Source organism: Meriones unguiculatus, chromosome 1 (genome assembly GCF_030254825.1).
Source record: "Meriones unguiculatus strain TT.TT164.6M chromosome 1, Bangor_MerUng_6.1, whole genome shotgun sequence".
In the NCBI taxonomy this organism is placed as follows: domain Eukaryota; kingdom Metazoa; phylum Chordata; class Mammalia; order Rodentia; family Muridae; genus Meriones; species Meriones unguiculatus.
In genome coordinates, this window is record NC_083349.1 from 43,164,032 (window position 1) to 43,189,769 (window position 25,738).

General features: G+C 43.6%; 1 protein-coding gene across 7 annotated transcripts in view; it reads left to right on the top strand.

Moving 5' to 3' along the window:
• Smarca2 (SWI/SNF related, matrix associated, actin dependent regulator of chromatin, subfamily a, member 2) overlaps window positions 1-25,738 on the top strand; it is a 166,382-nt gene that overhangs the window by 56,869 nt on the left and 83,775 nt on the right. For all 7 annotated transcript variants that reach the window (XM_021627514.2, XM_021627548.2, XM_021627530.2 and 4 more), the window contains exons 10-19: window positions 1,265-1,318; window positions 5,710-5,840; window positions 6,069-6,126; window positions 8,020-8,120; window positions 9,321-9,468; window positions 13,929-14,092; window positions 15,585-15,651; window positions 16,329-16,439; window positions 19,406-19,648; window positions 21,421-21,534. In XM_021627514.2, the coding sequence (XP_021483189.1) occupies window positions 1,265-1,318; window positions 5,710-5,840; window positions 6,069-6,126; window positions 8,020-8,120; window positions 9,321-9,468; window positions 13,929-14,092; window positions 15,585-15,651; window positions 16,329-16,439; window positions 19,406-19,648; window positions 21,421-21,534 (1,191 nt within the window). The remainder of the gene's footprint in view (window positions 1-1,264; window positions 1,319-5,709; window positions 5,841-6,068; window positions 6,127-8,019; window positions 8,121-9,320; window positions 9,469-13,928; window positions 14,093-15,584; window positions 15,652-16,328; window positions 16,440-19,405; window positions 19,649-21,420; window positions 21,535-25,738) is intronic.

The following is a 25,738-nucleotide window of genomic DNA, read 5'->3' on the forward strand; positions in this document are numbered from 1 at the left end:
TGGTAGAAAATCTGTTGTTTATGCTTTATCCCCCTATCCACTGCCCATCTGTCTATCTGTCTGTCTGTCTGTCTCTCTCTCTCTCTTTCTCTGTGTGTACGTTTTTGTGCATGCATGTGAGAGGGACACAGAGAATGTATTTGATAAGAAAATTACAAATAGCACTGGAAAGGACTTTAAAAGGTTATACATTTATGGGACTTCTTCAGTGTAACAAAAGGCTAGATTTTAAACATTAAACACTCTTGGTACAGTTTCTTTTTAACAAAGACTAATTATTTACATAGAAGATAAAAGGATAAGAGTATTAATAGATTGAATGTCTTAAGTAAAAGGAGAGTTAATATTGATTCCATATTATTGTTTATATTTTTCAATTATATAAAGAGTCCTAGGATAGAAAGTTTGTTTTCTAAATTTTTTGGTAAGTAAGCGACTTTCTCTTCCATGTTTTGTTACATGGAAGTAGTATAGCTTTTAGTAATAATTTAAAAATAGAGATTCTGTATATATAAACATATTTTACTTGTCAGACAGGTGTTGTAAAGGAAGACATTTTGGCTATTTTGTATATGTTACAGGTAAAACTCAGGTCTGTGTGTAATGTGACACCATCCTAGTTTCTCATTTCCTTGTCTTTGAGGCACATAAGAGGTTAACGGATGAAGGCACTGGGTTATTTAAACAACAGAAGATGATGGAATTTTTCTCGAGAATGCAAAGGATACACATCAATTTCCCCGCATACATACTGTGGAAATACTATATATTATGAAGGCCAATTAGGTAGAATGGAAATCGCCCAGGGAACTCACAGAATTTTGTTTTGTTTTGTGTGTTTATGACTGAGGAGCGGTTCCGAGCTTTTTGTTGATGGACATTTTTAGAATGCTGCTCTTCATTGCTGATGAAAACTTGCTTAGGGAATAGAGAAGTCGAACTAATTATGTCAGGATTTGTCTTCAGTGCCAAACATGAGAAAATGTTTCCTATTCTGCCTTCTGTCTTGATGGTGCCTGTGTCTCAAGCTCCATGGGTCTGTAATGATGCAATCCACAGATCTCTAGTGGGCAGGCCTTGAGTCACATCTGGATTTAAAGGACTCTCTACAGGTTGCTAATACGGTGCATGTTTTGTGTCAGCAAAGAGAAAGATGTTAACATTTGTGCCTTTTTGTGAGGACAACACTCATGGGAGTTGCCATGAATTAATTTCTGTCCTGTATTCTTAGGTATACATAACACTTGACCTTGTTGTTTTGCAGAAGGCTGAAGAGAATGCAGAAGGAGGGGAGTCTGCCCTAGGACCAGATGGAGAGGTAAGGGCAGTGGCTCCCATGGCTCCTGTGTTCTGGGGAAGTCAGCATAGCCCATGGCACCATTCTTTGTGTACACTGACCTTACTTTCCCTGAGCTACTCATATATATATATATATATATATATATATATATATATATATATAAATTCTTCTCATGGGTATGTGTGTGTGTTTCTTTGTTTATGTGTGTATGTGTATCCATTTGCATGCTTATGCTATGCGGGTGCCCACAGAGGCCAGAAGAGGGTGTCTGTCCCCTGGAGCTGGAGTTACAGACCCTGTGAACCTCTGGATGCGTATGCCTGAAACCAAAATTGGGTCTTTTCCAAGAGCGGCAAGTGTTCTGCACTGCTGCGCCACCTCTCCAGACCCTCCGCAAATCCTTTTAAAAGTTTTTTTTTTTTTTTTTTTTTTTAAGTACATTAGGGGCTTGGGATGTGGCACAGGTGATTAGAGCTCCCACTGTGCAAGCGTGAGGACAAGTTAGGAGCCGCAGAACCCATGTAAAGCTGCGTATGGTAACATGTGTGTACGACCCCAGTGTGTCTTCAGTGACATGGGAAGCAAAGGCGCAGGGACCCTGGAAGCTCGAGGACCAGCTAGCTGGCGACTCGTAGCGACAAAACACATGAGGCCTTTTCTCAAACAAGGTGATGCAAGGCCCGACGTCCAAGAGTGTCCTCTGTCCTCCACACATATGCCTTACACTCACACACATTGTGTGTGGAAAAAAATCAGGACAAATGTTGAGCATATGTGTGTACACACACACACAGAGTGAGAGAGAGAGAGAGATGGGAATAGGGGGTTTGAGAGATGAAAAGCATCTTCCTTCAAACCACAGACCATTCATAGTAAAGACTTAGAGTAACACTTGTTTCAAGCTCTCTGATCAGCGGATAGAGTTTCTTGTATGCCGTTCTGTATACAGGTAAACTTATGATGACCGTGTAGAGGGCTAAGAGGCTAAAGTGATTCTGTGGCTACAGTTGGCAAGTGAATGATGCAGAAGCGTAAAATACGGCCCATTCCCCTACCTTATTACTAACTTCAGATCAGAAAAGTTACATAAACCAAACAGCTCACATATTCCGGATTTTTCTTGGGGTATATATATATAGGCTTATAATATAGATTGTATGTAGAGCTACACACGAACTATCCTTAATTTTATATCTTTGAATTTCTGATACTCTCCTGGGCTCTGAGGAGGCAATTATTTATTGGATTTTTTTTTTGGGTGCAAGATCAGAGAGTTTAAGCTACCTTCACTTGGGGACCCTGAGAAGTCTACGTGAAGCATCTGGTGGTGGGGGAGTGCCCGTTCCATTCAGGATCTCCAGGCACATGGGTTCCCTGTGAGCTCCCATGGCTAGATGTAGAAAGAAAGGTTGAACCACTGCTGTGCAGAAACCTCTTGAAAACACGCATTGACTAGCCTCCCTAAGCCATCTCAAGGAAGGGAAAAATCAGCATAAACGTGATCTCTAAGAAGCGCTAGACCGGCTCTAAGCAGGGTCGAACGCTGTGTCAGAGCACTTACAACTAATAATGGCTTACCCCAGCCTTCTTTGAGAAGGCTTCCCCTTACCCCCAACCCAGGTGACTGAACGCTTCCTGGTCCTCTCATCTCTTAGCTTGTGTAGAAATTAGCTCCTGATCTTGATATACACACACATATATTTTTTCATCTTTAATGTTAACACATGTGAGTTCCATTTGCTGAAGTTTGGAAAGTAGGTATCTTGCTCAGTTTGTTTTGAAATAATGCTCTCATTTCTCTTCTGGGCTCATTTTGTGCTTTTTGCCAGAGTTCTAATTCCACCCGCAGTGATTTCTAGTTTTCTCTGAGGTGAGACATTAGCAACGAAACAGGCCCACGATAACAAGATGTGGCTTTTTTTCCCAGGGAAATGGTAGCAAATGCTGGATTTCCCTTTCCTCTCTGGAGTGTGCAGATGACCTTTTACTGTAATGAGGAAGAATCATGTCCCCATGCAAAGCACGGCTACTCAGAATGATTGCTTTAGCGCACACAAGAGTGAAGAGAACTGACAGCCGGGGCAAGCCTTTTCCTTTAAGGTTATTTTTGTGAATAGTCACTAATATTGGTTCTGATGATGGTGCTTTGTTAGGGAGCAGGAGGAAAGAGCTACCGGGGTTCACGTTTCTTTTTGGTTATTTTCTCCAAGACATAGAAAGTATCATCAGCCAACTCTTTTTCTTTATCGTTTTTTTGGCTTAATTGGAATAAATTATATGACAATCCTAATTACACCAGTAGTGTTGCATGTATTTATTTGACCACAAAACTAATTAAGAGTAATTTAGGGCAAATTCTTTGAAATAATGAATTTCCTAAACAGTCCATTTTACTACTCTTCAGAAAACGTAACGAAATGCTCACACAAATGAAGCGTTTCCAAGTGTCTTACCCAGGGCCGTCCCTGCTCCTAGAAGTCGGTCACCCTGCAATTAGTGGCATCCATTTGCATAGGGTTGCTCCATTTCCAGCTCCTTCAAGACAGCCTGTTCTCTGGGGCACATTATCTACAACCTCGGCAGTTTCGCATACTTTGAATTTTCTGAGCGAGCTTTTATTTTCTTTTCTTTTTTTTTTTTTGGTAGAGTTTGATAATGAACTTCATCTTTGTCTTGGTCAATTCTTCAGGTTTCAAACAGGCAGGGCTTTTGTTATTGATTGTTTATCATTCTCACAGTTTCAGTGGTTGAAGCAGACTCCATTCTGGTGGGTTTGTAGTAGATGACACGGGCTAGATTTTGTTGTTCTATCCAAAAAAACCCCCGCAGCTTGCAGGAATTGTTCCCTGGGGAGCGTTAGGTGAAGGATTGAGGAACTGTGGGTTCTAAATGACCCGAATCAGGTCTGCCTGCCTGAAATAAGAACGGACTATGTTACAGGGCAAGTATCCCTTATCCCAAATGCTTGCAGCCAGAAGTGTTTCAGCTCCGTGTGGGTTTGCGGCTAAGACTTGGGAGTATTTACACACACACACACACACACACACACACACACACACACACACGCGCGCGCGCGCTTCATATACATCTCTTTTTTTTCCACATACACCTTAATGCATAGTCTGAAGGTAATTTTATGTATTATTTTAGTATACTTGTGTTTTGACTAACTGTGGTGGCCCTTCCCATTGGGCCAGTTGCAGATTTTTCCACCTGTTCCATCATGTACACGCTCAGAAAGTTTCAAGCATCATACTTTTGGGTTAGGAATGTTCATTGTGCTCTGGGATAAAAAGTTTATGGAGACTCTGTTTGAAGGCTCTAACCTAATATTATATTATCCTATACAACTGATCCAGTAAAGCCATGGCTGCTATTTGGAGCAAGCAGGAGCTTGGCATAGCCAGTGTCATTGTACCGGCATTGCTGCCACTGTGATGTGGCTTTCTATGCCTGCACCCCAGCTTCCCCGAACTTTTGTATCTTCTAATCAGAGTCTTGGCAAGTACAGCCAGTTAGAAAAGCCAAGGCCATGTACCTGTACCCTATGTGCCAGGGACTCCAGTGTGTGTAGCCAAAGTTTTGGCTACTTTTACCTACCACCTTTCCCGACCTAATCTCTTCCAACCCCCCAACACTAGGTAGGAGAGAAAGAATAGAGGGGAAAGGAGGTGTAGATCTCTTTAGACCACCTCTTGCCAGTTAGGGGCAGGTCCAATCTTAGTTGTCAGGATATCTCCAACCAGCAACCAGGAAAAAGCAGCAGCAGGAGGAGCAGTAGCCTCCATAGCTCCTCTTGGGCTCTAGCATTATATACCCTCTGAAGAGTGCCCAGCGTTCCAAACGTAAACTATGTTCAGCTGGCAAGATCATGCTCCAGCTAGAGCACAAGACAAGTCATAGTTAGCTGCTGCAGTCAGTCCCAAGGAGCCCACTACCCCATACCTGAGTTTGATCCCAGCGTAACTGGGTTTTTAAAGAAACCAGAATTCTCACTAGAAATGGGTTCAGGTTTTTTTTTGTTGTTGTTGTTGTTGTTGTTGAGGATCAGGTTCAGAACCTTGTGCATGTTAGACACATGTTGTACTATTGAGCCACAGCCCCAGTTTTTTGTTTGTTTTGTTTTGTTTTGTTTTTGAGACACCTAGGCATTTGACTTGTGACCCTTCTGCCTCAGCTTCCAGGGTGCAAGTGTCACGGGCCTCCACCATCATATCTACTACTTCTGGCTTTTCAGTGGGTGGTGAGCTCTCCCTACCCACAAAGACACCTTAGGTACTGAAATGATGAAACACAGGAAAACATTTCATGTACTGGGCAAGCAGAGGAAGCCTGAGAAATGTCCAGCATAGAACCGAGAGAGCCTCCGAACGACCTAGGCTGACTTGATTTCTTTTTGCTCTTTCCAGCCAATAGATGAAAGCAGCCAGATGAGCGACCTGCCTGTCAAAGTGACACACACAGAGACTGGCAAGGTCCTCTTTGGACCAGAAGCACCCAAAGCAAGTCAGCTGGATGCCTGGCTGGAGATGAATCCTGGGTACGGTGTTGAAATGGTTACTGCGGTTCGTGGAGCTTCTTTTGGGCTAGGAGTAGATGTGGCGTTCCTTACAAAATTCCCAAACAAAATCAGGGTAGCCTTTGTGGAGATGGGGAAGTTTCCTGACTGCATTTGCCATCTGCAAGTAGGGTGTTGCGGTGAAGTCACCAATGCCCGTGTTTATAACTTAAAGGTCAGCCCCCTCTTCTTCTCCACTTCTTTCCCTAGGTATGAAGTTGCACCCAGATCTGACAGTGAAGAGAGTGAGTCTGACTACGAGGAAGAGGTATATGTATATGTGTATGTGTATGTCTGTCTGTCTTTGGACTTCCCTGGCTTGAAAGTTAATGGAGGAGGAAGGTGGGCTCAGCCCCCACAGCCTCTTGCTCCTTCTTCCTGGGACTAACTATTTGCAGGCTCTGATGGTATGGGCCTAGTGACCCTACAGTCATCTCCTGGCTGATGAGAAATCTCAACAAATCCTAAATTCATTTGCAACCAAGAAAAGAGACAGACTAGAGGTGGCGTGGAGCTCTTTAGGGGAGAATTCTGAAGATGGTTTGCTCTGGGGAAGACATTTTCCTATCCCCAACTGGTCAGGAGTGAGAGCTAACTGCCCAAGAACTTGTGTGGTCTTCTGAGCCCTGGAGTCCATTACAAGTTATGTCTTTGGGACCTAAGATCTTAAAAGAAAAAAAAAAAAAAGGCCTAAAGACTTTTAATGATCTCCTGGACTTCTCTTTAAACATGACTTAATTTTAAACCCTTGTATATTCTGGTTAACCAAAATGAAATGTATTTCTCTTATTTCCTGGGAGGAATATGGAATGCATTTAGAGCCTAAAATGAGAATCTTGGGTATTTTCAGTAGGGATTAAAGGTATTTGATAGGTTAATTATGAAATGATTGGTTAGTACAAATAACAAGATGAAGTGATTTTATAGCACTTGCTTGAATCGGGCTGGTGCAGTCATTGAGTCTGGTTTGGACCAGAATACAGGACCCTAACGCAGCATGCCACAGATGGATGCCATGCAGCCGCTGAGCACAGCCTGGCCTAATAACTGACAAGGATTTTAAGGCGATGGTCATTTTCCTTCTGTATTTTGGATCTTTGCTTTCTAAATTAATATACCATGAACATTTACTGCTTTTAGAAAACAATAAAAATTTCATTTAGAAAAACATAACCATTAAAAAGCAAATACTTTGTGGCATGATAATATCTCCCAGCTTCTCTCGTGTGCTTGCTTGAGTGAACGGGTCCATAATTGATCTGTTATAAGATTTTTCTCTCTGAGGAAGAGCCTAGGAGTGTAAAGATAAGATGAAGTGGGCAGTTTACATAGTCCATGCCACCCAGATGTTGACAGCTGCAGACATCCCCTGACAGCTGGTAAGAGATGCACTCAGACCAAGTGACAGGAGCCCCAGGCCACCAGCCAGTGAGTGACTTGTAGCACCTCATTTCTGGGAGGCACCTTGCAATGACCTGATGTCATTGTCTCGATGCCACCATTGATACTCTGTCATGTGTGTCCTTTTTTCAGTCAAGAGTTAGGAAATACGTATTCATCTTTAGGCGGTTTTGACTGTCAGGTTGATAGTGGACATAATGAATATTTAGTAATACCTCCAAGAGGTAGGGCGGTAGTCACATCCTTTACCAAGGTAACGATGCTTTTTTTCTGAATACTCAGAAATATGTGATGCGAAGGAGCCCCAGAAAGTGGCGTGTTCACCAGTTTAGATCCTCTGTAATACACAGGGATCAGCGAGTCCCTATGTCATCCCCAGAGAGAGCACTCTCAGGAGGATGTTAGGTCTCTAATACCTGCTTTTGGAGCAAGGAATATAGAATTCTAAAAGAGCAGGTATGCTCTGTATATCTGCTTTGAATGACCATATAATTATGTGTCTTTCTGGTGTGATTTTTTTCACACACTTATTCTTGGGAGTATGGGTCTTGGGGACCCCTCGAGCATCCGTTTCTCTCATTTAGCAGGGAAATGGTGAATCACTTGCTTTAAGCAGATGTTAAATTTGCTTCCTCCCTTAATTAAATTTGCTTGCTTCATTTGTGAAGCAAAATACTATTTAATCTCTTTATAAAAAGTGCTAATCATAGAACGTGCTTGTTAAAACATAGGTCTTACTGTATTTCTGTTCTTCCTCCAGGATGAAGAAGAAGAGTCCAGTAGGCAGGAAACCGAAGAGAAGATACTGCTGGATCCAAACAGTGAAGAAGTTTCCGAAAAGGACGCCAAACAGATCATTGAGTACGTGGCCCTCGGGGTTGTCATTACGAGTGCAGTGTTTGAGGTTCATGTGGTCTGGTTTTTCTGTTTGCAAATCCTGTTTAAAGACAGGAACAGACTTCATACTCACACTTCAATTGAGAAAGTTCCTTCAGCCCCTTACAGGTCACTTCTGAGCTCTGGCCAGGGCTTTTGTGTTGCTCATCCCTTCCAACCCCCTTATCTTAACTCAAGAATCCTGTGTCCTGCTTAGGTTCTTTTCCGGACTTCACACCTGCCATTGGTGCGCCTCTCCCAGATTAGACTAATCAGACTTCCACCCCCTGGTGGTAGGAGGACACTGCTTGTCTGCCTTCTCTGCCTCCCTCAAGGCCGTCAACATCCCCAGAAGCCCAAGGGTGAATCCCATTCTTGAGTCATCCTGACTGTCACAGCTTCATCAGCTACTGACTCTGCCCAGGTCCAAACTTTTAGCTTCAGACCCCCCAGCCTGGGTGCGGGGTGCCACTTTGAGCCTCATTTCAGCCAATTCTCCACTGTGCTGCTTGTATGACCGTTATGGGAGTGCTGTTCTGAAATAACAGACAAAAAAGGACACTGAAAAGACGAGACTTTACAGAAAGGAGTGGATGTTCTAATGTGGTTTTCCCTTCCCAGGCTGTAGGCCCCGACTTTAGGGGCCTTTGTTTTCCAGTGCACCCCTGCTTATTCAATGAAGATTTTTTAAGAATGCATAGTTGTTCTTCCATATGCATTGGATAAAAGCCCCTCCTCCCACAGGGCGTAGTGGAAGGAAGAACCCCTTTATCCCTGCCTTCCCCTCTAATGGCCTCTTCAATCCCTTCCTATTTGTCCTGTAAAGCTTTACTAGTGTCCTAGGGATGGAATTTATCTTGCATCCAAAGAACCCAGGACAGCTTCCTTGGCAAAGTGCTGATCAACAGCTATGCAGGTCAGGACCCTGTTGGTTCCTGAAGGTCGGGGGCCTTTTAGAATCTTCAGAGTAACCTGCCTGAGGCTCAAGTTCCTCGTGAGCATAATGTGGAGTTGACAGGCTGATGCTCACCCTGCTCGGGCTTTGTGAACTCCACAGAGAACATTTCTAACTGTCAGGCAGCCCATTCCTGCAGCAGCAGTTTTAGGCTCTCAAGTCGCTTCGGACGAAGTAACACACACAGACTCAAACCTCTTTGTGGACTCTCTGCTTCTTGGCTTTTTCAGGACGGCGAAACAGGACGTGGACGACGAATACAGCATGCAGTACAGTGCCAGAGGCTCACAGTCCTACTACACTGTGGCCCACGCCATCTCCGAGAGGGTGGAGAAGCAGTCTGCCCTCCTCATTAATGGCACCCTAAAGCATTACCAGGTAACCGGGGTGTTTGCGCCCCATACCAAGCCTTGGCCTTGCCTGCACATCACCCCCAAGTATGTATGCCCCTCTTTATGAACCTCAGTCAACTCAGGAGGCTTTGAAGACAGGCTGAGTGCCTTACCTTATCTAGGGCCCACTGCTCCCCACCTGGGGTGTGTGTGTGGGGGGGGCGGCTGGCTTCCTTCAGAGCTTTGTGCTCAATATTGCTGTACCGCACTGGGTTTGTTTTTGTCATCCTGGAATGGATTTTCTAAGAAATGCTGGCTTAATGTTTGGAACAGTTTTACTGTGGTTCTCTGCAAAAGAGAGAAAAACCAGCTCCATCCATTAGGCTGGGGACCGGAAGTAAACAAAGTATTGCTTCAGTTTTCATTGTAGCAATAGTTGGATGCTAGGGGTTCTGCCATCCCGGGTTTGCTTCTGGCCTTGGTGTATCCAGACATGTTGAGCACCGGGCGCTGGAAGGAATGAATGCTTAACCTGGCGGGTGGGTTAGTTGGTCCAATGAGGAGTGCCAGTAAGGGTGGGGAGCCTCCTCCAAGACGGTTTTCAGTGAAACAGTTATCCTTTCTTGGGGTAATAGGAGCTATATAAATCTTGAGGAAATGTGTAGGGATTTTCAGAGTCAAAGTACATCATTGGCGGGGGCTGAGCTGCTGCGAATGCTTTATTTGCACAGAGAGGAATTCCAGGTCTTAGCTGGACATGTCCTGCAACTTGGCCACCAGTCTGCATGACTACCTCAAGGGTGATGGGGGTGGGGGGTGGGGGAGGAAGCAGTCGCAAGGTTATGTGTGCCAAGGCATGTAGGCCTAGAGCAGGGAGGGGAAGAGTTCCTTAAGGCTGCCAGTCTCAAGATGAGACTTTTGGGGTTTGGACACAGCTCGACCTCTCTTGCTCCAGGCCGGTTCCCCTGGTCGCAGGGCATACTTGCCTCACAGGGTTCAGAGTGCCAGCTCCTGCATTTATACCTCTTTTTCCTTGGGGTACGATAAAGTTGCTGGCGCCTGTGCTACGGTTAGCAAGTCGGCTGTAAATGTAACATGTAAATGTGACATGTTTAATTTGAGGGCGTCTCCTGTTTTCTAGCTCTTAACTCCTCTACCGGGTTACCTGGAGTGTGTTCCTTGGAGCATTTGTTCCATGAATTACTCCGCAAATTTAAATTAAAGGCAAAATTAAAATAATAATGAGAATTAAGCACCGAAATAAAATAATGAGGTTTTTGTGGTCAAATAAATGTAGGTGGGTACTGTGTACTAGGACTAAACTATTATAATTTAATACTCCAAGTGTGGATGCTGCTAGGGGGAGCGGAAGTCCTGGCTGCTCACAATAGGCTAAGCCTGCGCTGTCCCAGGCCACGCACATCATCACCGTGGCAGTGACTCCCTCTCCGCTCATCCACAGTGCCTACCTGAGGACTGGGGAAATAACTGTACTTCATCATGCACACCAGCCTACCGCAGAAAAGTGACTTTGTAAACAGGGCTGCCTTCCACAGTTCTTCTACTAAGACCTGGGTCACAGTTATATTATTGCTTCCTAATATCCTATAAAACAGTGTCATCTGGAATGCACTTATGGAAGCGTGTGCTTGTGAACAATCATCTCAGAGTTCCTGGGGTCAGCCCCTGCCGCCCACCATTGCTTGGGCCCTATCTGTACTGATGGCAACATGGGAAGAATGACTAGCAAAGCCTGGGTAGCATTTCTAAAACTGTTAAACCATGTGGATTGTCTTGGGAAAGTCCTAGAATTTCCCTGGAGCTACATTGAAGATCTCTGCCCCTATGATACCACGCCCCCATCATGAGGTCAGAGTATTCTTTTGAATCTTATTTGGCCTACTTGATAGCTTGTCAATTCAATGTGTTCTTTGCTATATTTGACATGGGAGAGCCATTTATGAATTATTATTATTATTATTAGTTTTGTTTTGCTTTTTCAACACAAGGTTTCTCTGTGTAGCCCTGGCTCTCCTGGAACTTGCTCTGTTGCCCAGGCTGTCCTTGAGCTCAGAGAGATCCATCTACTTTTGCCTCCATAGAGCTGGATTAAAGGCATGCACCACTACCACCAGCCTTTTCTGAATTACTTATTAAAAAAAAAAACAAAACGAAACGAAACGAAACTTTTACTACTTCACATAATTGTGTGTGCGTGTGTTTGTGTGTCTGTGCTATCCTGCCCATGGAGGTCAGAGGGCAACCTGTAGCAGTTGGTGCTCTCCTTTTACCGCGTGGGCTCCAGGGACTGAACTCGGTGTTGGCAGCAAGCAGCCACTGATGGCCCTCACTTAAGATAAGACTTAAGTGCCACACTGCTTTCCTCTTGCATTCTGCCTGAACCTTTGTAAGCACTCTTCCTTGCTCCATTTTCCTACTTCCAGAGGTGAACTCTTGCATCCACCCCCCTCCTCACTGGACTCTGTCCACTCAGAAGTATGAAACGCTCCCTCACCTCCTGGGCTTTCAACAGTAAAGGTGCCCGTCCTGCAGTCTGAGCACCCCTGTCTGTTCAGTGAGTTCTGTTTCTCACAAACGAGTTCACAGGTGGTTCACGGGTCAGCCTTCAGTGGCTCCTCGACATGGTTAACCCTGGCAGTGCTAGACACAGCCTTCCTGCTGCCTCTTAGAGAGCCATGCTTGTTGATTCAAGTCTCTTTCCCCATCCAGAAGTGGGAAAGCCCAAGACTCCTTCTGCATGGTTTGTAAGTTTCTAGGCTCCTCCCCTTCCTCTGGCTTTGCTTTTATTTTATATGGGCTCAGTCTCTCCTTCTCTTTTTCTCCCTCTCATTTTCTCTATCCCTCTCTTCCTCTTTCTCCTTCCTTCTCTTCCTCCCTCTCCTCCTCTTCCTTCTCTCTTTCTATCCCTGCTTCTGTCCCTTCCTCCCTCCGTCCCTCCCTCCATCTCTCTCTCTCTCTCAATATTTCTGCCATGCAGTTGACTTCCCCAAAGCTGGTAGTCAGGTCACAAGCAGCTCCTCTTTCCTTCTGCCTGCTGTTTCCATTCTTGTCCCCTTTTCCTCCCTCTTTTTAAAACTTGTTTTTTAAATTTAGCTTACCAAGTCATGGGTTATATTATGGCATTTTTGTACACACATTGACGTTTTCTGTTTTGTTTTTATGACAGGTTCTTATATAGCTCAGGTTGGATAGTTGTTGCATAGTCAAGGATAACCTTGTGAACTCCTGATTCTCCTGCCTCCAACTCCCAAGTGCTGGGTTGGGTCTTGGCCACCACCTGGCCTCATACTTTGTTTTGGCTGATGCTTTCCCCCCTCTTGACCCTTCTGTCCCCCTCCTCTTCTCTTTACTACTTCTCTCTCAGGGCTTTTGCACTTCTCTCCTTATATCTTTTTGTTGCTCCTTTGCAAACCTTTCAGATGACTTAGGTCATGGTTACTATAGCCAGTACACACTTAGACACATTCACCAAGGTGGGATACTTCATGGTCCGTGCATTCCAGCTTCTGAAGGGGGTGTGTGTCTACCTTGGTGTCCATCTGCTGTAGTTCCGGGCGTGATCCCTTATAAAGAAGAGTTGCTCATGAGTATTTTAAGTACAAGGTCACCATGTGTTCTAAACATAGCTTAATTAGCAAGGTAACCTGGCAGTAGCATGCATACCAACGCGTACATGTGTGTGTATATCTGTGTATATATATATTTCATCTAATCGATGCCGCCATTTAAACCCAGCATAGCATCATGATAGTGCGATTAGTCTGAACTTCCACCCCACCTTTCTTTTGTGCTTAAATGGAAATGTAAAGCTGGGCCTTGTGCCCACTGCTTTCCTTGCTCTGGAAATATGTGCACCTTCCAAGCAGCCAGCTCCCAGGGAGCTGCCCACAGCGCAGAGTTTCCGTGTGCTGCCTGGGGACTTTCTCTGCCAGGAAAAGAAATAAATGTCCTCCTGGAGGCCAGCAGAGTGGCCCTGGCTCCCTGGTCACAGGCTTCCTCACAGCAGGGATGGCACCCTGGGGCAGCCTGATCATGATCCAGAAAGCAGTTTCTGATGATCAGTGGTTTGTGCGCAGGCTCAGCCCTCTGGTTTGTCTTTAATCCTCGAATTGGCTTTTTGTTCTTGGAGTGGTTGGAACAGACGCTGGTTTGGGTTTTCTTCATTTATAATAATTCTAGAATGTCATCTACTGTGAAATGCTAAGTATGGATGAGCAGCAAAGCTGCTTCAAATCCCACCAGCGAGCTCTAGCCCATCCTTTCTAAATCTGATTAACACTTAGCACCTGGCAGGCAGCAGGGGCGATTAGGGGCTCATCTTTTAAATTCCTCTTGCGTTGCTGCTTCCTCGCCCCACTTTGCTACTGTGGGGAACTCAGCATACAGCACTGAGAAGTGCAGGAAGTCACAGCCTCACTTGAGTTGTATTAGTATTAATTACCTGTGCAGATCTCGGATAATTGAAACAATTACTCTTCATTTCAGCTCCAGGGCCTGGAATGGATGGTTTCCCTGTATAATAACAATTTGAACGGAATTTTAGCTGACGAAATGGGGCTCGGCAAGACCATCCAGACCATCGCACTCATCACATATCTGATGGAGCACAAAAGACTCAATGGCCCCTATCTCATCATTGTTCCCCTCTCGTAAGTAGAGTCATTTATTCCGCAGCCATCGTCCTGTGTTGTTGGAGATTGCCCCGTCCGTCAGTGGCTTGTCCTTGTCGCTCACTTCAGACAGAACAGCAGCATGAAGTTGGAATACCGTGAGCACATAATCTGAGCGAATGAATGTTGGATTTAATTTTTCACCCACCCCAGCCCACCCCGCTGTCGACTTTTGACTAGATAGTAAAGTACACAGTGACTCTGATCAGCCATTGACATTTTGACATTTTGTGGTCAGGATATCCCACACTGTGTAGAGCAGTGGTCCCCAACCGTCCTAATGCTGCCACCCTTTAATACAGTCCTTCATGTTGTGGTGACCATAAGAATGATTTCGTTGCTGTTATGACTCACAATGTAGATATCTTCTGGGTGACCCCAAAGGGGTCACAGGTTAAGAACCCCTGCTGCAGAGCTAGTTCAATCCCTTGTCCCTCAAATAGCCTGCTAAAGAGAAAGGTGGAAGCATTTATTAATTTTTCTAGAAGTACTTTCCTTGTTGTGTTCACACTTACACACACACAATGCATACCTCCAAAAAGATCACAGCTGTGCACATCTTCTTCATTGCACCTTTTAAAGCAGAGTTGACATAAAAATCTTTGCTACAAACATATTCTGCATCTTAAGTAAACTTGGTCTGTGCACTTTGTGTTTCAGTGTCTTGCCGCGCTGGAAGGACCAGTCTTTACTGTTTCCATTGCAGCCCCACTTCCTCGCCCTCTGGATGGCTGCCCCTGGTCCTTAGCCAACACTCTCTGAGCAAAGAAATAACTGTTCACATCCCCCCTCTCGAGGGCAGTGCTTCGGTGTACGCCTGTCAGGTCGACACTTTAGACACTGAGATCTCGCCACGGATTTCACAGACCTGCAGGAGGAACAAAGCTTTTCATTTTATATTTCCTTCAGTTCTTTTTTTATTTTCCCCTGAGCAAGGCTGAGTTATCTTTCTCCATAGTGTGTACATGCCCTTTGCATTCGATCTGTATTTGCATGGTCTGACTTGGTTATTATGGTTACACTTTGGGGGATTAAGAAAGAATCATGCAGCATTTCTTCCTTGCTTCCCTTTGACAGGCCTATTTACTGTTTTCATGTGATTTTGTAATTTATCTTCCCTGGTTCGGGTTTTCTCCAAGCTTACATGGCTGGTTGTAAAGATCCCAAATCATCAGGCAGGTGTTGGTTTTCAGAACCATAGGAAGGTTCTGTGTTTCTACACTTTTGAATTGTTTCTTGCGAGATTTTTTTTTAAATGAAGTGTAAAATTGACATGCTTTCTGGCAGCTTATTTCTAACTTACCTCTTCTCTCCATACCTTTAAAATAAATATGTATGTGGGCTATTTTATATTCTCTAGCCCCTTTTAAGGCAAGGACTGAAAATAGGTAACAGTTTTCTAGTAAATGACTTTCATATAAATATGTGTGTATGGTTTTTTTTTTTTTACTGTGTTTTTGTTGTTTTGTAGGACTCTGTCTAACTGGACATATGAATTTGACAAATGGGCTCCTTCTGTGGTGAAAATTTCTTACAAGGTTTGGAGTGTTGTATTTATATATAAATGTTGAAAAGCAAAAAAATAAAATGAAAATAAAAGGGCCCTATTTTCTTCATTCCATATGCACATCTGTGAACTGTATTTGGTTGTAAAGTTTTGTCATGTACATCATGTACTAAACAGTGAGAGTTAATCATCCCAAGAAGATTACTGTAATAAACCATAATTACTTTCAGATAGTGAAATGCAGAAGAAAATTGTTAATTATCATATTGCGAGGTTTCTGATGAGAGTAATACAAATGACAAATATTGCACTTTCTGTGTGCTCCTGACTGGCTTGCTGCGGGCTGCTGCTGTGGCGAATGCTCCTGCCTTTGCAGGCAATTACCGGGGCGCTGGGGCTGCCTGCTGCACGCTCCCACAGAAAGAGAGCCTTTCAGCCAAGCAGCAGGTTCCCTACTACTGCAAGCTCACTGCAATTTCCTTCTCTCTTTTCCTTCCTCAGTCGTAAGTGGGAAACCTTCCTGTACGGATCTGGAAAGGGTCAAAATACGTGTGGTTTAGCTCCTGCTTTCTCCACAGATAATAGATCAGTATATGATAATGCATTTATGTGCCCATCACCTGTCTAGGTTCCATTAAGCTCTGAACAGCAAGGAATAGCACCTATGTACTTCCAGTGGGTAATCGATGTACTTTTCTTTCCATTCAGGGTACCCCTGCCATGCGACGCTCCCTTGTTCCCCAGCTACGGAGTGGCAAATTCAATGTCCTCCTGACTACTTATGAGTACATTATAAAAGACAAGCACATTCTTGCAAAGGTATGTTCTTTTTTTTTTTTTTAAATTCTTTTATCTCTAATTTGGATCATCTCTCTGAAGTGTAAAGTATCCCTCAAATTATACTCAATAATATAATTTGATCATTGGATGGCTGGTTTCTCTTTCTTTCTTTCTTTCTTTTTTTTTTGTCTGAAAGCTAGTCATAGTATTCAATATTATATGCGTTTGTGTGAGAGAGAGGGAGTGGAAAAAACTGATTTCTCCTGGGCGCTTTCCTGCCCACTTGTAGTGAGTTCACATCTTTTTTAAAATTTTTATTTTATTTTTTTAATTTTATGTGTATGGGTGTATTACCTGCAGACATACATGTGTGCAGTGCCCATGGAGGCCAAAGGCAGGGCCCTTAGATCCTCTGTGACCAGGGTCACAGAGGGGTATGAGCCTCTCGGTGAGTGCTGGGAATAGAACCCAGGTCCCCTGGAAAAGCAGCCATCTCTCCAGCCCCAGTTTCACATCTATTAAGAAAATCCACCTGGCTTTCTTCTGGAACTTTTCTCTCCAGCAGCCCTGAGTGTGCTTGGAAAGAAATAATTGTTTTTGTTGCCCTGGGTTACTGTCAGCACAGCTTCATTCCTCTTGTGCCTCTCTTTCTGAAGGCAGTAGGCACCCCTCCAGATGGCATCCTCCATCAGAGCACTTATCCAAGCTGAAGCTTGTGTGCTTTATCTGTTTTCAGTTTTCCCTGGTAAAATAATGGGCAGCTACTGATTTAAATTGCTCAGGGCTGTTCCTGGGGTTATTTGTTTGGAGCCTAGAGGGAGTTGTCTCTGCGACCCGCTCGGCTCCTCATTTGTACATCTGAAGTTGTCCTTTAGTCACAAATGAGAAGGGTTTCTTCCCATTTGTATCATGTTGTCTCCTAATATGTTCCTGTAGAAGGATGGAAGTACTACCTTTCCTGTCACCAATCATGAAGACTTAATTTTTCCCCCTGTGGTAATTTCTTTTATGCTATGGGTTTTGGAAATCAGTCTAACCTGAAACTAAGTTATGGTCAGAATTGAACAGAGTCCGTATTTCTGGGGTTTGTTCCACCTCTGCATTAAGCCTTTGCTCTGAGAACTGTGCGTTCCCTTCGTGGTGTGATGGGAAATAACATAAAGGAAAGTCATGCCCAGGGGAGGTTTAATAATTGAGATGACACCGACAGCAATGCCGACTTCCAGTTCCTCATACTTGGAGATGAATTTGGCAGTGTCAAAAAATGACGTGTCTCCAATATTACTGTGGGAATGCGTTTGTGCCTTTGAGATCCCCGAGAAAATCATCTTGAGACTCCTGGTAACAAGATGCAGTGCTTTTATTTGTTACTGGAGAAATGGCCCTCCAGAAAGGGGTGGTAATTTTTCCAAGCAGAAGACCTAATTAATACTTACTCAGTGGCAGAATCAGTGGACTGTGGTTCCTTGATGCTTCATAAGCTCAACTGAGGAAAAAAGTACATTTAGAATATCTATTAAGATGCATTTTTATCTGTGGCCTCTTTGCTACTGTGGGGAAGCTGACTGTAGGACTTCGGCCATTCCTACACCCTTGGCAGTGGTAGAGAAAAGGGAGCAGGGGATGCTGGCAGTTTCTTTTATCTGGATATCGTAGCTTGGCTGCTGATTTTCTTTCTCTTTCCTGGTTTCACGGGAATTTCTAATGGAGAGGTGAGGATTATGCCATACTTACTTGTCTGCTTCCCCTGACTCTCCAGGCTCTGACTTTCCCAGAGGCAGAGACATTGGAGCAGCAGAACTTTTTTGTTTTGTTTTGTTTTTTTAACCAATGACACTTTTGTGATTCTCAACTTGTAGAGCATGACTCCTTTGGGGTCTATCCTTTCATAGGGGTCATCTAGGACCATTAGAAAACAGACAACTACATTATAATTCATAACAGCAAAATTAATGGTTATGAGGTAGCAACGAAAATAATTCGATGGTTGGGGTCACCACAACATGAGGGACTGTAATAGAGGGTTGCAGCGTTAGCAAGGTTGAGAACCACTGGTGTAGGTAAAGGATAGGCTTAGTGGAATGCCCGTCTGTTCTCCCTTGAGCAGTAAACTTAGAGAGGCCTAAAGGTAGGGTATGAAAGAGGAAAGCCTTTGGGGAAAATATTATGCCATGCTCATAAGTATTTTTTGTGTTAAGGAGTTTGCTGTATTTAATTCTGTAGTTTGGCCCAAGGGGAGGATGAGTGGTATTTGCATTGCATCTCTGCCAATGAACCTATGATCATTTTGAGTAGTACAGGGTTCCACAGCCTGGCAGGTGAAGAATTTGCTTGAACTGAGGGGACCTGTTAGTATGATTCTTTTTCCTTCCTTCCTTCCTTCCTTCCTTCCTTCCTTCCTTCCTTCCTTCCTTCTTTCTTTTTAAAGAAAAGAATGTTTAGATATTTGGGTGTAACATTCCAACTTTGCAGTGTTAGGAACCCAACACCGAGACATACCATAGAGGTAGTAGATAACTGTTATGTAAGAAAGAAGACAGGAAGGCAGGAGGGCCTAGGAATTAGTTTCCCTGCTAAGGCCATCTTACAGAAGCTAGCCAGTCATTAATGTCTGCTTCTAGAGGCTGTGAGTAGTCTATTCATCCTTGTGAGCAGAGATACCATGACCACCAAAGTCTGATCATGACCCAGTAACCAGTAGGATGGCCCGTTGGGTAGAAAGAAGCCTGATCTAGTCTTGGGAGTGGCCATTTCACTCTGGGTCTATTTTCTTGTTTCTAGAAGGTGAATTAGAATCACTTGTCCTGGGAGTAACGCTGTTGCTTTAACAGTTAGCCAAGCAGGGCCAGTGCTCCATCAGTTGTATTCCTTTCTCTTTAAGAGTATCATTCTACATCTTGTGCCAAGTTGGATTTTTTGTTTTCCCACACACACACCCCAGCCTCTTGGAAGCCACTGCATTTTTGTTTACCAAACGCACATTGGCCCTTCCTTTTGTCTTGCAGATTCGGTGGAAATACATGATAGTGGACGAAGGCCACCGGATGAAGAATCACCACTGCAAGCTGACTCAGGTCTTGAACACCCACTACGTAGCCCCCAGAAGGATCCTTTTGACTGGGACCCCGCTACAGAACAAGCTCCCTGAACTCTGGGCCCTTCTCAACTTCCTCCTCCCTACAATCTTCAAGAGTTGCAGCACATTTGAGCAGTGGTTTAATGCTCCATTTGCCATGACTGGCGAAAGGGTAATGGTCAGACGTGTGTGTATGTGTGTGTAGTGTGTGTATTTGCCACTGTGTGATGGTGAAGCGAACGCAGAGGGCCTAAAGCTTAGTATATAAGAGCCACTGAAACCCTATAGGGTGGTTTACAGCATTGTTTGATCAGCGGGTGGGATCTGGTCTCATTTGGGATTAGGTTTCCCCTCTAAATCTAGATTCGTACAGGACATTCCAGCCTCTTTGCCTTTTGCCAACTTCTTGACTAGTAGAATTTTCGACCAGAGCATGCCACAGGGAGGGTGAGGATAAAGATGTTGGCCTAGTCACATTAAGCAGAACAACTCAACTAATCCAGTGTGAAACACAAAATCTTTCTTTGTTATAAACTCAAGACTCTTCTTTTATATACCTCCACATAGAGTTTGAATGGAAACATTAATTTTCCACATTTCTTTCAGGTTTTAGTGTAAACCTCCACTTTATCTGTACATAAATACTCCTTAATCCTAGAGTCAGTATTCTCACATTTATTATTATTATTATTATTATTATTATTATCATTATTTCTTTAACTATCTTTTCTTCGAGCTGATGAGAGGCAAGCTTGGGCTATTGCAAGGAAACAAACAAACAAACAAAAAACCAACCAACCAAACAACAACAGCAACAACAAAAAAACCCTCTTAGATAGGCATATACCATTTTGATTACTGGTTCCTTGACTGTAAGAATGAAAACCACTAAAATGCTTTAGACATACTTATGTTTGAATTTTTAGCTCTTTAATCTTAAGGTACCTAATATGTACGTTTGCTGTTCATTAACTGACTTGCCCATTTAGAGAAAGCAGATCAATTAATTCAGCACCCTAGAGGCTAACAAAGGAAGGTGAACAAAAAAAGAGTGTTTCATTAAATATGACGAAATTTGGGCAATGAAAGGGAAAGGAGGTATCTTAGTGAAGGTTTTATTGCTGTGATGAGGCACTATGACCCCAGTAACTCTTATGAAGAAAAACATTTCATTAGGGCTGGCTTACAGTTCATGATCATCATAGTGGGAATCATGACAGCACACAGGCAGACATGGTACTGGAAAGGTAGCTGAGAGTTCTACATCCAGATCCACAGGCAGCAGGAAAGGAGAGTGAGTGATGCTGGGCCTGGCTTGAGCATCTGAAACCTCAAAGCTCACCCCCTGTGGCACACTTCCTCCCCTACACCTACTCCAACAAGGCCACACCTCCTAATTCTGCCACTACCCATGAGCCAATGCGGGTCCATTTTCATTCCAAACACCATAGCACTGCAAAAACAAAACAAACAAACAAACAAACAAAACACCATAACACTATGATGGAAGAGCATGAAGAGCACTTACTCTTATTCTTCCCATTTTCATATTCAAGCCCCCAACCTTTTATATGTTTCTGCACTGGATGCAACAAAAGTCAAGGGCTTCAACAGAAGTAGGAGCACATGAACTGTTGCCCCCCTTTCCTGTTCTGTGTCCATCGTAAGTCAGTCGTTCTTGCCATGAGTTTTTTTCTGAAGTTTGGGGCTCTTCATACTATCAGCATGAAATTTGTTCCAGGGCAGTTTCCCACAGAAATAGGCTTGAAGGCAAAGATGCCTATCTGGAGGTAGGAAGAGAAATTTGGAGGTATAGATGGCTGGCATAAACCTGGCTTTATAACAGCACGTGAAATTTCAGTATACATTGAAACACCTAATGAGTGTGCCAGAGTTTTTCTCTGTGAAACTTCCTCCAGGAATTCACCTAAGTTCATTTTGTAGGTGGACTTGAATGAAGAAGAAACGATTTTGATCATCAGGCGTCTACACAAGGTGTTGAGACCCTTTTTGCTGAGGAGACTGAAGAAAGAGGTTGAATCTCAGCTTCCAGAGAAGGTCAGTTGTAGATTCAAGCTGTGGGTTTTTTCTCTCTCTCTTATGCGTTTTTTCAGTACCTGCCTTTGAGGCTGCCTGTCTAAAGTAACAGGCCTAGAGTTCAGCAGCAAGTGGAATGTGGCTGCCTGTCTAAAGTAACAGGCCTAGAGTTCAGCAGCAAGTGGAATGTTGAAAATACCCTCAAAGACTTTCTGAGGTTGATCCATCTGGAGGGGTAGTGCTGGCTCACAACATTTCAGTCTGGTCTCTCTAACTTTGGGATAGGCTAAATAAAATAATCAAATTCATGGACTCTCATTGCATTTTGAATATATAGATATCTTAAGTTTCTGAGCGTATATCGTACTCTAAGGCAAATAAAGATTAGCATTTGCTACTTGTGCCAGTTTTCCTGAAAGTTCATTCAGTGTTTAGTATTTGTGATGTTATTGTTTTGCTAGGAAGAGAGTTACTGTATAAACCACAGGCTGGGATGTGGGTTTGTGTGGTGTAACTGAGTTCCTGTAGACACATCTGGGAACTTCTAGGCAAGTAGTTTTTTTTTTCTTTGGAAATGGTTTTTATTCTGTAGAGATCCTTTGGGCCCGGGTTAGTATTGGGCTTTGAACTTTGATTACTGTCCCTGGTCTTCTTCTGGAACCATCTACACCTGAAGTTCTGTCCTCTAAAGGGTGGCTTGCTTGGTATTAAATACGGTTTTTTGTTGGTTTGGTTTGGTTGTTGTTGTTGTTGTTGTTGTTTGAGACAAGGTTTTCTCCCTGTAACAGCAATGGCTTTCCTGGAATTTGCTCTGTAGACCAGGCTGACCTCGAACTCATAGAGCTCCACCTGCCTCTGCCTCCCAAGTGCTAGGATTAAAGGAGTGCACCACTACCACCTGGTTTGCATGATGTATTTTTATTTGTCTTTTATTTGATAGGTTGGAGCTAAGCTGTCTTATTTCATGATTGTGAATTTTTTGGTAAAAACTACTAGACAGATTGGTGTATTCCATCTGTTGTAAGAGTTGGCAGGTGGTTAGACAGATATCATTTTGCCATGAGAGCATTTTATGTCTTCATCCCTTATTCATTGATAGTCACACACATTAAAAAAAATCTTATCCCATGCTTATCCTAGTAAAAGCTTATGTATGTATTTTACTTTGTTAGTGAATGCAATTTGGGGACCAGGTACTGTTTCTATACCCTTTGGCTTCCTGTGGTCTTGACCTCTATTGGTAAGAATGACACTCTATATGCTGTATCTTCTGTGGATCTCTCTCTAGGCATCCAGATCTTTAAAGGCAGTCACTGTCCTGGAGGCGGCTTGGTGGGGTCGAAACTGTTGACTCTGCCCATCAATGGGCACAGGAAACCCTGCATTCTCAGTTGCTTATGGTATGAATGTTGGCAAATCATATAGCCCAGGGTAGCCTTAGAGATCTCATCAGTGACTTGAAAAATATGTGCCATATCAGGACTGCTATGAGGTCTCAGTGCTAGATGCATGAACATACACGTGGCACAATTTCTGTTGTCTTGGTGCGTGTGTGTGTATGTGTGTGTGTGTGTGTGTGTGTGTGCGTGTGTTTCTCCTCCTGTGTCTCTTCTGTTTCAGTTGTTAATGGAAGCTCTACTCTCTTGTCCACTTGAAGTTTTTATCACTGTTCTCTTGTCTTTACTGTGTTTTTTTGTGGTCCTCTTGCATCTCTGCCTGTGAACCAGCTAGAGCATGCGTTGTTGACTTGATTCAGTCAATATCTATTCTCTATCTTCATTACCTTGTTCATATTTTTCTTCTAACCTGGGGAAAGTTGCAAATGCAGCTGTCATCCTTGGGGGGTGAGGAGTCTTTTCTTTAATACCTCCTGTTTATAAGTACCGACTGTATGTCTTACATGGCCGGAGTAAAAGGAACCATAAAAGAGTCATAACTGTTGACAGAAAAAAAGTTTAAAAAAACTAAAGCCATCTATAGTATTTTATTCTTAAATGTTTCCATGAAGAAGAATAAGAAAATGCATTTTAATTTTAATTTTAGTTTACATCAAGTAAAATGTCTGTACAGAACCGTACTCCTTTTATTTCACAGCTCTGCGGTCCTAACAGATGTCTGTGTCACTCTGTCCAGAACCAAACTGCACAACTGTCCCTCACCTAACTAAGCTGTTCTCCTTTGCCTACCTATACCTACACTCCAAGTGCGATACCCACGTGTTCACCACCCTCCCCTGTCTCCCCCTTCCACGCTTAGCTTCCTGTGACCTCTAAGCTGTTCCCCATCCCTAAAGAATGCCAGATGCACTAGTTGCTGTCTGCATCTGGGTTCTTTGAGTCTGTGTAATGTGTTTGAAAGTCATCCAGGTGGTTTTGCTCACCTACAGTAGGCTTAGCTTTGTTGAGGGACATTGGGTTGTTTGGTTTGTTCAGTGTGTGTGTGTGTGTGTGTGTGTCTGTCTGTCTGTCTGTCTACCTGAGTTTATATATACCACATGAGGCAGGTACTTGTACTTGGAGGCCTGAAGAGTGTTCTAGATTTTCTGAAGCTAGAGTTATATGTTTGTGACCTGCCCAGTGTGTGCCGGGAGCTGACGTGAGTCCTCTGTGAAAGCAGTCAGTATAACTAATGGCTGAGCCATCTTTCCGGTCCCTGACAATCTGAGCAGAACTGCTGTAGGCATCTGGATTCAGGCTTTTGTGTGATGTAGTTTTTGTTTCTCTTGTGTAAATGGCCAGGAGTATGATCTCTGAGACACGTGGTTAATAAATGGATTATAAATTTTATGAGATAAAATTATTATAAAGTAAAATAATCTTATAAAATCATGCGATCTCAGTGTTTTCTGCACCTTTCTGAAATGCTTTGTAGTCCCACTGGCAAGATGTGAGCATTCTAGTTTCTCATGCGCATCAGTGCTCGGTGTTGTCTGGTATGTTTTCATTGTTGTTGCTCTTTGTTTCCAAATTTTAGTAGGTATGAAGTTGTGTCTTTAATTCCATTTGTTTGATATTGAGCAGTGTTCAGTATCTTTGCATACACTTGGGCTGTATACTGAGGAAAGCCAGCTCTCATAGTAGGCTAATGGGACACCTACTGAGCAGGGGAGATACTGTGCCCCTACCTATGACACAAAGCCTGTCACTACAACAGGAGACACTGTATTTAAGGGTCGCAGCATTGGGAAGGTTGAGAACCGCTGCTCTGGAGGGTCTTGCCTCTCTCCCGATGGTCGGCACCCTGTCTCCATGGTATCAGCAGGCTGACTCTTCTTCCTGAACTCCTCTACCTCCAGCCCTTAGCAGTGGCTGACTGACACATAGAAAGTGAGGGTTTCATCCTCTTCCATCTCCTGACATGCCTTGACAGAAAAATCAGTCATGTCTTCTATGCTCAGGAAGGTGTGGAGGAGCCAGCAGCAAGGTGATGTCAAGTAAAAGTGAACATCAGGCTGAGACTCTGACCTGGTCTCTTTGGTTGTCCTTAGGGGTAGTCTGAAAGAGTAGACATGCTGAGCTAGGAGCGTGACCTCCTGGCTGCTCAGATTCGTTGTCTGTGAAACGAGATTAAGTGTTCAATCTTGTGATAAGTTTGTAGGGATTAAGTGAGAAAAGGCACACCCAGCATTTTACATAGAGCTCAACATCAGCCCGTGATGCCATCATTATTAAACTTGTTAAAGTCCAAACTTAAAATTTGTCTTCCCCACAATCAAATTTCGTTGTAAGTTTAGAGCTCTTGAAAGGCTAGGACAGTGGTAATTCTTTCGCCGTGAATGTATAGAGGAAAATATCACACTGTAGAAACTCTGAGTCACCTGTGTCAGTTATACCTGAGGAAAACCATACAACATAGGAATTTTTTTTTTTTTAAAGAAAAGAAGAATAAAGGGAAGATGCAATCAGATAGGCGAAACACAAAGCCGGCGTTAAGTGTGTACTGATTTGTTAAATTTAAAGATTTGTGTTTCCCCTCTGACCTGGAAAGATACTAACCAACTCAATTTAGGTAACTCTCCGGCAAAAGAGCCAGCCTTCCTGTAATTGCCAGTGTGAGGAGACAACCAGTTGTGCCTCCAAGGGCTCCGCCTCCTTCTAAAAGTGAACAGCCAAATGAATATTCAACTTCTCTTCATCTGTGACCTCCTCTCTCTAGCCCTCGGAGCTGAAAACAGCCTGATCATTTTTAAACAGTTGATTGAACACCAGGCAGTTGCCTGATTTCC